This window comes from Dermacentor variabilis, chromosome 2 (assembly GCF_050947875.1).
Source record: "Dermacentor variabilis isolate Ectoservices chromosome 2, ASM5094787v1, whole genome shotgun sequence".
Lineage (NCBI taxonomy): Eukaryota > Metazoa > Arthropoda > Arachnida > Ixodida > Ixodidae > Dermacentor > Dermacentor variabilis.
This window is the reverse complement of record NC_134569.1, coordinates 143,062,677-143,074,942: the sequence shown is the minus strand read 5'-3', so window position 1 is coordinate 143,074,942 and position 12,266 is coordinate 143,062,677. Positions and strand designations below refer to the sequence as shown.

The following is a 12,266-nucleotide window of genomic DNA, read 5'->3' as shown; positions in this document are numbered from 1 at the left end:
AGGTGCCACTTAAACGCGCGCTCTCCGATGGGAAACCCATGTTAACAACATAACCTCAAGGAGAAATAATGTATATGCCGAGCACCAAAGCGACTCATGTTTTTGAGAAGACGCCTTCGTCTTGCGCTAGCAGATACAAATCTGCTGGCCTACAAAATGCTTGTTCGACCAGTGCTGGAGCATGCCTCTATTGTTTGATTTACGTACACAAAAGAACTCGTAAGAGGGAGTGCAGAGGAAGGCAATAAGGTTCATTTATAATAAATACAAGTTAACTGATTCATCGACTGAAATATTAAAAAGAGCCGGCTTATTAACACTGCAAAATAGGGCAAAGCTAGCACGACTAAAGATTTTGTTTCAATTTATTCATGGTGACAAAAACATTGACCCATCCGTACCAAGTTCTTTTAATCATCCAAGGTCAACACGCCACAAGCGCTCTAGAACGCCTAATGAGTACATCTTTGACTCAAATTGTTAAAATATTCATGTTTCCTTAAAACAATTAGGGAACGGAATGAACTTAGTCCTTCTAGTACTAACGCTTTATTTTAAATAACTTCATGACTTCGAGCGGCCGCCAACTTCAACAGCGTTTGCTCGGAGCTTGCCCCTCGTTGATCATCGAGGAGGGAACGGCACGTATACGAGACGACGTAAAACAAACTGGTTTAATAAATCGCTGTCGGGCGAGCCAACATCGAGCAACAGAATCAGTGTAGTGTATGCCAGCAACTATAAAAGTTAGAAGCAGAGTTCTTATCTACAGAGCAGCGCACTCTTCCGTCATATCCCGTACGGAGTTCTGTCTTCACAGCACTGTAGTACGGAACAAGCAATTCCAATGCCTCTTTAAGCTTTGAAGGACGCATTGACGTTATTTGCCTACTCGCGCGTGGCGTGCCGCCCATTTTCGGGGGTAAAAAAAAAAAGCTATTGCGCACAGTGTAGAGCGCGTGCATAAAGAACGCGCCGCGGGCACAGGCAAAAGCACACACACACACACAAAAAGTAATTGCGCATTCTACATGGGGGGGGGGAGGAGGGGGGGGAGCGAGGGGGAAGCGGGTAGCGAGCCGGACAAGTCGCTATCATAAATTTTAAAACAGCTGCTTCGGAGAGGAGGTGCCGCACGGCTGCTGTGCCTGTTGCCATGACGACGTAAGCAACCATATGCGCCGTCACTTTCCTAAAGTATCGCCCGCCCGAAAGGGCCGTAACTCAACGGCGCCTTGACGCTAGCGTCGATAAGAGCGGCTGCACTAACTCGACCAATGGGAGCCAAGCGGAGATTCACACGGTGGTCTGGAACACGAACACGGTTAGAGTGACCTACAATCCTCCATGCCTAGAATACTGGGAGAGTGTCCAAAGCTCGGGCTCCCGCGTGAGGCTTTTGCGGGGAACTGCCGCGCCGCTGCTCTGCCGGACCCATGACCTTTCTGCACTCGGGAAGCAAGTGGGAAGCCAAGGACATCTGCTACGCGATGTGGTTTTCTACGATGCAGTTTCTACGCAAGACACTTGGAGGCTATTTAACTTCAATGGTGCGGTACGGCATGGAACTTATCCATCTTTAAGCGTTGTCTAAGTGCTGGAGCAGCAAGATAATGGAGAAATCATGTGTCGAACAGCATCACCGCGGGCTAATTCCGGTGCTAGAGTTCGGAAACGGTAATGTGAGAGCTGTACATGCATAGAAACGGGCTAAATGATGTCTCACGCACAAGGAGAGAACGAAAACAAAGTTATTCGCATGGGAAATTGGGAAGGGTGATGCATGTAACAAGAGCAATGAAAAAAACTAAATTGCACGCACAGTTAACTGCAGTCAATTGCCTTACATAGCGCTGTGTGTGTCAGATGTGCCTTTCTGTTGTCCTTGTCCAGCTTGCGCTACAACAAAATAAGATACAACCGCTGTACATAGGTGCACTTACAGCTTCGATCATCACTACGAGCTTTCTAGTCACGGTTGCCAATGGTTTAAAGCCATATCCAAATGTCTTCATTCGACAATTTGTTAGCCTCGACTAGAACTTCATCCAAAGAGTTGAGACGGCCGTAGCGGCGTAATCATGTTAGTTTATTTCGCTTCAGAGATAGCGTGCAACAACGAGCTTCGCCGTGCTTAGACGAAGCTTGCATTAAATGCAGACATTACAAATAAAAGCAATGCCAGGTGAACTTTGTTCCTCAAGGTATTACAGAAAATGTGTCCCACAGAAAGGGACCTTACAGATATCCAGATAAATTAAATGCATAGATACCAGCATTTTTGCTGTATAAATTAAGTAACTGCCAAATCAAAAATACGGCAAGCAATGTACAATCGTAAAAGTGTTATTTCAATCACTTTAGAAAACTGCTCAGGAATAGAAACCTGCTCTATATAAATAATAAATATAATCAACAAATAGGGATCTCCTACGTTCCGTGCCTGTCAAAAATATAACATGAGACAACAAATGTTTCATATAAACAGGTACAATCTGCACGTTTCAAAGTATGCTGGGGTCAGTCATGCATCGGCCGTGTGTCTTTCTACAGGGATCACTGTACATCAATAAAAATTTTCATCCGAGGTGCTGGGATTGGTTCACCATAGCGAGTGCAATAGATGAGAACCTTTTAAACAGATTCAAATAACCCAGTCTCACGTACAGCAGCTTAACTTCAGATATTTTGAATATTCACGGTGGTCAGCGTTCGCGCTTTTCAAAAAATGCAAAAATGAAGTTTGCAAAAAAAATGTAGACGAGTAGTTACATAAGAAGCAATAATTTTAGCGGCAAGTGAGTGCGCGCGAGCGGGACACCCGACCGCAACTTCCCGCTTTTTCCTGATGAGTTCAAGGACGTCCATGCATCACGCTTCCGTGACGAAGCTCCTGAGTACTGAACCACCTTGTGAAAAGGTTCTTAAATAATCTGATAAGCCTAAAGAGATGGCCGGACGGGTTCAGCAAGCCTCCCTTGTCCCGCAGCTAGACGTGTGTGATCAGCTGCGCTCAGCATTCTTTCTTGGTTAGTAGAATATCGCGACAGTGTTCACGCTTTGTCTTCAGAACAAATTTCCTAGTCACATAGCCGCAAATGCAAAAAAAATGAGCCTTTCATCGCTTTTTTGAGACACGCGTTCGGCGTGATCCGGTTCTGCACCGGACTGATTGCCTTCTTCTATCAGCCTTTCGATCAAGCCACGTTTATCTGGCTTTGCACCACCTGCAACATCTTGAAATCATCATTGACTCTGAATTGATGCACTGATGCCATGCCTAGCAATGCGGCGGAGGCGCGTAACTACGGAACGAGCGAAAAGAAGAGAGAAAGTTAAGAAACATCGGGATCGGTGATGCAATGTGCGGACGGCGTTTCGCCGTATGATAGCTCAATATGAGAAGCGAAAAAGGTTAGGAGACTGGAAGTGATGATGTAATACGGAGACGACGTTACGAAGATTACGCCGCATGAATAAAAAGGTGCAGGGGCTTTACTTTACGTATGATAGGTCAATGAGAAGAGAGAAAGGAGCGAGGTCTGGAGGTGATATGACGCGGAGACATCCGGTCAACCCGCCAGAAGCACTGAATCTTATATCTGCGTCACCTGCATTTGGCCGGCCCCTCCTCCTTTTAGGAAATTTTCTATTTATACACAAATTAATTTTTTTTTCTAGATTGAAATGAATATATGACTATTACTGGGCCCAGCCGTTTACGCATTTATTACGTGAAAGTTTAACTGTTACAACAGCCTTGCTATATTTTCCGTGAGTCCTCTCATAAATCATCAACATGTAACTTCTCTCATGCTATCATATGCAAATGGCCCGCCAGTGGGATAAGCGTAATTTATTGCCTAACGTATGCCTGTTACGTAAACTAGCAAGCATTTATTGTGCATGGCGATGCTGTGTGGGTTAGCATTAAATTACCACGCTTGATGCACTGCAAATATTTCTATTGACTTTAAATATCAGTACTGCTATTGCCTTCAATGGCAGCAAAACGTGAAACGTTTACGTCCTTATAAATTGTCTCTTTCAATATGTAATTGCAACTACGTATTAATTGATCAGCAAGTATAGTTGCTATGTATGAACCGGCGAGAATACAGAACAATTTGCTAAATTTACTTCCATGTTAAGGAGTAAACAGCAGAGTGCGGGAGGCGGTCTTGTAAAGCAAATCCAAAGCATGAAATAAAAGAAAGTAAATGAAAGGCGCAAAGCGTTAGCACGAGCAAGCCTTCTATATCTGGTTCGTTCTCCTGGTTATGCGCGTCTTCTCGTGCTTATTCTATTTTGCAGCACATTTACGTTCGTCATGCAACGCTTAACTAAATACCTCCGCTCACAATGAGGTGCACGCTGAATGTGGGCGAGAAACAGCCCTGTAAGTGCGGACCATTGCGGTGACGAGCCTGCAAGCATAGAACGAAATATTTACAAAATCTCCGTATGTACAGCGTATACAAACGCGTTCTCTGTGTGGCGAGTCGCTGCAGTATTATGTTGCCTCCCCTCTCCTCTTCCTATTCCCCCTTGTAGGCCTTCCAGCCATCCCTTAATAAATACATTTTGTCATTGTCATGTTGCAGTTACGGAGTATATTACGGGAGCTTAATTACCGCAATGTTGCGTAATAGCGACCAAAATATCAACCGCATAGTAGACGCCCGCCGCTTGGGCGCAGCTTCCACAGCGGAGAAAGCCCGCGGGTGCTATAGCGGGTGCGGCAAAGCAGCGCGGCGGCGTGGCAGTTCTCCGGAAAAGCTTCACCCCTCCAGTATTCTAGGTCACCCTAGCACGGTTTGGTCCTATCAGGAACTCAGGCACAAGATCGGACCATAAATGGGCATAACCGTCTCAGGTGCGCACCTGCAAGCACCCGGCGCCAACTTGTCGCGTCAGCAGACGGGAAGAAGGGGTGAGCGTCCGAAGGAAGAGAAGGCGCCGCTGGTACACACAAGCACGCACGACTGGTCGGCGCCCCCCTAAAGCCGAGAGGCCTTACGCTTCCCGGTCCTTTGGCGCCGTCTGCAAAGGGCTTCCCACGCCTGATTTTGAATGTATCTGCGCTCCCGCTAACAGTTGCCACACAAGCGAAGCGTAATATTAGTTATGGTGGAAATTAATGTACATGCTGAACAGTTTCTGTAAACATTTTTTTTTCAAAACTGTATCAGGATTTTGGTTGAATAATCTGATCGCATCATCGCGCAACCTGTCATTGTATTTATCGTGATTTCTATTTTTTACTCATAGCAAGCGTACGGCTACTAATAATTTCAAGTATTAATTCTGCTAGTGTTTCAGTGTCTTCCATTGTATAAATTACTTGATTCTGCTTCTTTTGTATTTATATGTATGCCCTCCCTGCAACGATCTCTTGTGAGATCGTCAGTATTTCTGAAAGAATAAACAAACGCTACTCGACTTCTGTTCGCCTGCTTGAGCGCATTCTATCCGCGCTGCTTTCACTGCAGGAAAGGAAATATTTTTCCATCCTTGGCCCGCCTAACAACGAGGATTCAGCGGAAGAGCCATTCGCACAATAAATGCCGAGAACACGACAAAACTGTATAAACTACAGCAATGTGGTACGTGCAAGTTTCGCAGGGCTGGAGAAAGTGACCTGGTTTCAAAACACTTCCGGCTAGCAGCAGACAGCCAACACAACGCGACAAAATAAAAAAAAGAACGAAGATTCGCAGGTATTCTGTGTAAGTGCACTAAAATCACTTGCTTCGGGCAGGTTAATAGCGCTCTCATTATTTCTCAAGTATTACGCAATATAAGATAGGATAAAAACACATGCGCAAACAGCAGAAATTATTTAATGTCTCAACTCGCGTAACTTCATGGAAGCTACTCTATATACGCCTCGCGAGCAAGCCCCGAAACTGGGAGGGCGAGTGTCAAGTGACGAGAGGAAGCCCGCAAGGCGTTTGGGATGAGGAGATATGCCTGCACGGCTAGATTTTTCAGTCCTGAAGAAACTAATTAATTGGAACATTTTGGAGATTGTTTTTTGTCACTTAGCTACTAAAGCAGTTTTGGGCGGAAATATCACAAACATGGTGAACAGCCCAGAATAGCCCTAATCCAAGACTTTACACCAGTAGGCACGTCGAACTGAGCATAACAGAATCCGTTGGCTTTTGTGTTTGTGCTATCGTTTGAGACTATTCTTGCGGTTCTGCCAGGCGCCATTATATGTGAAAAGTAGCACCGCTAAGCTCGAAGACACGGGTTCGATCCCCGGCCGCGGCGGCCACAATTCGATGGGGGCGAAATGCCAGAATCCCAGGTGTTCGAAGTTAATCCGCAACTGTGGCGTGCCTCTTAATCATATCGTAGTTTTAAAAGGTAAAACCTCGGAAATTATTATCTGAGAAGTTCGCTAAATAATGCGTAATGCGTACACCATAAAGGCAAAATATTAAAGTACCCCCCCCCCCCCTCCAGTCAGCCCCTTTTCTTGCTACGCCTGCGATCACCGGAAGAGTACTTGGTCGATTTCAAGTGGTGTGCTCGTCAGCCTGAGTCGTGGAGATGGCTATTTGTTTTTGTTTCTCGCGGGTCCACCTCACTCCACGTGCATGTGCCGTGTTCAAGAAAACCCTGGAAGAGGAACGGACGAAAAGCAAGCGGCGAAATCGCGAGTCCGTTGCTTCATATGTGACAACATATAGGACACCAGACGTCACACTGCCGTACGAAGGTAGGACAGCCATATCGCGAATAATGCCGCAAGTATGGACACGACGTGCATTCGTGCAAGCGTAATGACCCTGATGCCAAGGGCCCATCGGCATGCTGCATAGTACCACCCGGTCAGCGAAAAGACGCACTGGAAGGCTTTGAAACTGGCACTAAACAGCGAGGTGAAGAGCCTTCGCCCACTGCTTTGGGAGTCTGGCCGAGGAAATCTTTTGACATGCCTATGTTAAAAGGGGAGTCCCATTTGACTCGCCCTCGTATAGTTTGCAGAACTCTTGCTTTTTACATGTGCTCTCTGTTGCGACTATAATTTCGGTGCAATTACAACACACGACTGGTTACAGGTGCACTTGCGTAATACATTGTAGCAAAGGGCAGTGTCATTGAGATTTTTCCTGGCCGTTGCATGGGTACAAATATCTAAACAAAGTTCTTGAATGAGAAAGCTTCATTAAAATATTTGCCCTCAACTTGTTCATTTCATGGCCTTTAAATTTTTCATGTCAGCGGCATGCACTGCTTTGCCTGCTTCGAAGTGATATAGTTCTAAAGTTCGTGTGATGTTTTCTTTACTTATTAAATAAACAGAAAACATGGAAGCATTGACATCAGTTATTTCAGGTACAATTTTCGACACATACGAGTATATTCCTTTATGGAAAAATACATATTTTACTTGTCGTGACAGTGCATAATGTTCAAGAATTCGTTTGCAGCATCTTTGGCAATGGCAATGAAGTTATTATTCATGCATTTGATCCCTCGACAAATTCTATAATGAGGAGGCCGAGCTGCAACCTGAGCTCCCTCCCCCCCCCTCCCCCCGAACGAAATTTCTGGCTACGCCACTGCCATGACATTACCTTCTAATTTTGTCTCCTTAATTATACTACCTTTCTCTCATTTGCAACTCTCTCTCCTTAATTATAAATAATAGGTCAATCCAACTCAACAAGTGAAAGCGTGGTTGCTATACGAAGAACACAGAAAGATCAAAAGAACACAGAAAGGGGAATGACGTTTCTTTATTGGTGATCTCATCGGTCATTTGGTCGTAGTCGTTCGCTCATCTATTGCGTTCTGTAAGAATAAAAGTTCCAAAGCACCTTTATATGTACTCGCTTTCACCTATTTATCATAACTATAGATCCAAATTTATATACCTCTAATAAGCACCCTAAATTACCCGATTCTTAACCAGTCCGCCTGAGTGGGTAGGGGCCACTGTCGTACAGGTCATCAACACCATCAAGAAGAAGAAGACGGGGAGAGTGACAGTGAAGAGAAAGATGCCCTTATTTTTCTTTTGATTCCTTGCCAATTATCTCAGTTGTTTTTTTCTGTCCAATCTGTCCCGATTCTGTCAATTCTGTCCCATCTTAACCAATCCCGCTTAGCTGGCATGAGACAATAACAGAGGGCAAAAAGAAAGAAGAAAGAAAGAATGCAACCCTTCAGGGAGCACGGGCTTAGCGCCTTAAGGAAGAAGAAGAACGCGACTCGAGATACAGGCCCCACATCTAGAAGGCACCGACCATCTCTCCTTCGCGAATCGTGGCCCGCCGTGCTGTAGAGGAGGTAAAAAAGGCCTGCGATCACCGTCGGCAGTCGGGACGTGGACACTGGTCACCCGGGGCCCTGCGCCATGCCGCCCCCCGACGACAGGGAGCAGTGGCGGACGCGCAACGAGCTCACCGTCGCCCTGGTCAGCCTCGCGCTCGGCCCCAGCAACGTGGTCGCGTTTCCCTACCTCATCTACGACAACGGAGGAGGTGGGCCGCTTGAGAGCGCGCGTGAGGCTTGAGATATGCACGCCCGAGGCAGAGCCGCGCGACCGGGTTGACGACGCGTCGCGAGACTTTGGCGTACTTCTCATAGCTGCGATCGTCACGTTGTTGGTCGGCCTTGTTGTTGGTCCTATAGTTTCTTCGCACTTCTTACGGTGGGAAAGACTCCAGACCGTACGAAGAAGCAGCGCACCCGAAAATAGGCTCCCTCGGAGCTAACTTTGTTTACAGAAGACGCGTACACTTTTTGAGGAAGGCGCCAGCGAGAGCCATTCAACTCCCATTGCTATCTGGTCTGCTTACAGTGCGCAAACGTGTTTGCCCATGCTTGCGCCTTCCTTAAAAAGTGCAGCTCTTCTCTCTGAATAAAGTGACTTGCGAGCGACGCTCTTCACTGCTGCTCATTTCTTCACCGGATTTCGCGTCTTCATCACCGTAAGAATATGTGATCATTGCTTGTTTAACGCGACGCTACGTGTTGGCTAATGTCACAATCCAAACGGTTTTAAGGCGATCGCTTGCCGCGTTTACACGAATGCAACAAGGGCGCACTCGATTATCTTTTCTAGCTCGTCAGGCAATGTTTATTACGATAATGCTCTCGGAAGATGAGAGTGTACTGAAGGGCAAAAGTCGCTCCGGAAGGTCTGTGTGCGTCTGCGTATTCGCCGTGGTGACTTAGTGGTCATAGCGTTCAGCTGTTGAGCACAAGGAGGCGGCCTCGGTTCCCGAACACGGCAGCCGCATTTGGATGGGGGAGAAATGCGAAAACACGCCCGGTGTCCTTAATCCAGTGTCTTCTACGCCGGCGTTCTTCATACCGCACTGCGCTGTTTCAAGGCTTTAAACCCCAGAATTTTTCACCCGCCGTTGTTGCTTAGTGGCTATGGTGTTGGGTCGTTAATCACGAGGTCGCGGAATTGAATTCCGGCCGCGGCGGCTGCATTTATAATGTGGCGAAAGGTGAAAACACCCGTGTACTTAGATTTAGGTGCACGTTAAAGAAACCCAGGTGGTCAAAATTTACGGAGCCTCTCACTACGGCGTGCCTTATAATCGGATCGCGGTTTTGGCACGTAAAATCTCAGAATAAGTGAATCAGTTAATTAATAGATAATGAAAACCCAGAATTTAAGAAAATATGCGTCTACCAGTGGCGCACAACGTTAAGGTCAGAGTTAGGTCATGAAATGGTTGCCAAGTGCTTTCCTCCGCCTGCCTGATGGTGATAAACACTTTTATTGAAAATCAAAAAGGGCTTGGGTTACGGGAAGACTGACCGGGTCTCTAGTCCGGGTCGCCGTTGGCAAAAGCCGCTGCCCGTGCTCTTTCGGCGAGAGCTCGTTACCCCTCTCGATCCGAGCTGCACAGCCCTCCCACGTTGGCTCGCTTGAAACACCTGATGCGAAGTCGGATTTGCGCATCCGAATTGATACATCCTCCATTGCCGCCTTTATGGCCTACATGTTAGAGGGGGGTACACTAGCAAGTGCGACGAGGGGGCAATTCTGTTCCATCCTTGTGAGATAGGCTGGAGAGAGTACACGTTTTAAGAAAGCTTCCTCGCAACCGTGCTCGTTTTGCTGTTCACCCAGCTACCAGTCTGCTTCTCTGTCCCGTCCGCAGTGGTGTTCGTGCTGGTGTACACTTTCCTCGTGGCCACCGTGGGCTTTTCGATGCTCTACCTGGAGACGTTCCTGGGACAGTTCTCCGGATGGTCTGTCCCGCAAGCCTTCGGCGGATTCCCCATGGCCAAAGGTATGCGCATAGGCGCAAACCGATATGTCATTCGCCGTGGTGGTGCAGTGCCTTTGGCGTTGCGCTCCTAAGCCTGAATGCACGGGTTAAAATCCCGGCCTCGGCTGCCGCATTCCCACTAGGGTGAAATGCAAAAGATGTGGGTCCTAGACAGCATTTGACTATTATATTTTGGGTTGTATAAAAGCATCATAGGCAAATAGTTTGATGTCCAGTGGTGCTGTATTTAGCTTGTGCTGCAAGAAACCGAGTTTATTCGACGCAGGTGAGCAGAATTTATTAATGTGACTGGACCATGGTCAGGCGATTTGTAATTGTATACCACCCAGATATTTGTACTGATCGACCTCAGTCAAAGGAGAGTTGTGAAACAGATACGTATGACTAAGAGGACCTTTCTTATGTGATATATGCATGAAAACAAATTTGTCACTGTTTAATTTCACCGACCAACCTTCGCATGACTTAGAAACAACATGGAATTTGGTTTGGAGGCATTGCTTATCCTTCGCAGTATTAATGCTTTAAAAAAATGCAGCCATCAGCAAAAAGTCGTATGTATACTTCTGATGTATGTATTGATGTAACGACGTCATTTATACAAACCAAAAATAGGACATGTCACAGAACACCGTCCTGAGGGACTCCCGATGATACGAGCAGAATGCCAGACATGCACTCATTTGCTTGAACATAGTGTTACCGATTGTTAAGGTAATATTGAATCCAGTTAATGAGGTTAATTGGAAGGCCTATGCTATGTAACTTAGAAATAAGTTTACTGTGGTGTAACAAGGTCAAAGGCCATATTAAAAGCTAAGTATATAGCAATTTGAGTTGTCTTATCAAGAGACGAAGGAAACTCGCGGATTATTGTGGCCACTTGTGTCGGTGTTCATAATTTTTTTCCCTAAAACCATGTTGGAATAGTGACAAGCTGCTATCTGCAAGAAACTAGGTGATATAATGTGTGACTACATGTTCTAATCGCTTACATGGCGTGCAGGTTAAAGATATCGACCTGTAGTTTGCAATGTTTAGGCGGCAGCATTTTTTTAAACGCTGGCACTGCAGGTGCCGTACGCCAGTCATCAGGAATTGCAGAGCGATCGAAAGAAAGACGGAACACCTGTGTTGAAATATGTGCAGTGAGTTCAGGGTGCCTGCGCTAGGATGCATTTGGGATATTATCTGGACCGGCTGGCGATTTAGTTTTCAGGTTAAGCAGCAAAGTGTGGCGTCCCATCAGAAATGATTCCCGTCAACGAGTTCGTGCGTGCAGGCCTAGGCTGGACCATGGCGTACACGACTGTGGTGCTGAGCGTGTTCCAGTCGCCCTATATGGCCTACTGCATCATCTACATGGTCGAGTGCTTCTTGCCGCATCTGCCCTGGGAGTCCTGCCCGGGAGGAGGAGGAGCGGGAGCCGCAGCAGCGCTCTCCGGGGTGGCGGACAACCACTCAACCCTGCCCGCTTCCTCCGGCTCCAGCAGCTCCAGCGATGGCTGCTACGAGATCGGGCACGGCCTGGTCAGTGGCCCCCCACACGTACCACGTCTTTCAGGCTCCTAGGGAGACATCTGTAGTAGATAATTGGCTTTGAACTATGTGAGGTGTTTTAAATTATGAGCGATTACCCGAACGCGTTGCGGGCTTCTTATAATAAAGCTGTGTCATTAAGGCGATCTGCTTGTAATTACTTCTTGGCGGGTTTCCGGTTAACGAAAAAAGAAAAGAATGAATGCTTTATGTCAATGTTTTTAACTTGTTGCCTTCGCCCGCTGCTGGGCGCACACCTCATAGGCAAGCCGAACAGCCCTGAGTGCCAGCACGGCCAGTCACCTTGAACCGCTTGAACACATGCACCGAGCCTATGTTGCCGAGAGACGGACGCTGACGGACAGAGGCCCTATAACGCAAAACTATTCCAATCTCTTCCTATTCCAAATCAGCCATTAGCCCTCCGTGATAGGTAAGAATCGTTTGAGTCCA

The 12,266-nt window shown here is 46.8% G+C and overlaps 1 protein-coding gene across 1 annotated transcript in view; it reads left to right on the top strand.

Moving 5' to 3' along the window:
• Window positions 1-11,645, top strand: part of LOC142572799 (uncharacterized) — an 87,134-nt gene extending 75,489 nt beyond the window's left edge. Inside the window, exons 6-7 of the mRNA XM_075682163.1 lie at window positions 10,143-10,274; window positions 11,557-11,645. Of these exons, the coding sequence (XP_075538278.1) occupies window positions 10,143-10,274; window positions 11,557-11,562 (138 nt within the window). The 3' untranslated portion in view covers window positions 11,563-11,645. The remainder of the gene's footprint in view (window positions 1-10,142; window positions 10,275-11,556) is intronic.
• The last annotated feature ends 621 nt before the right edge of the window (window positions 11,646-12,266 follow it).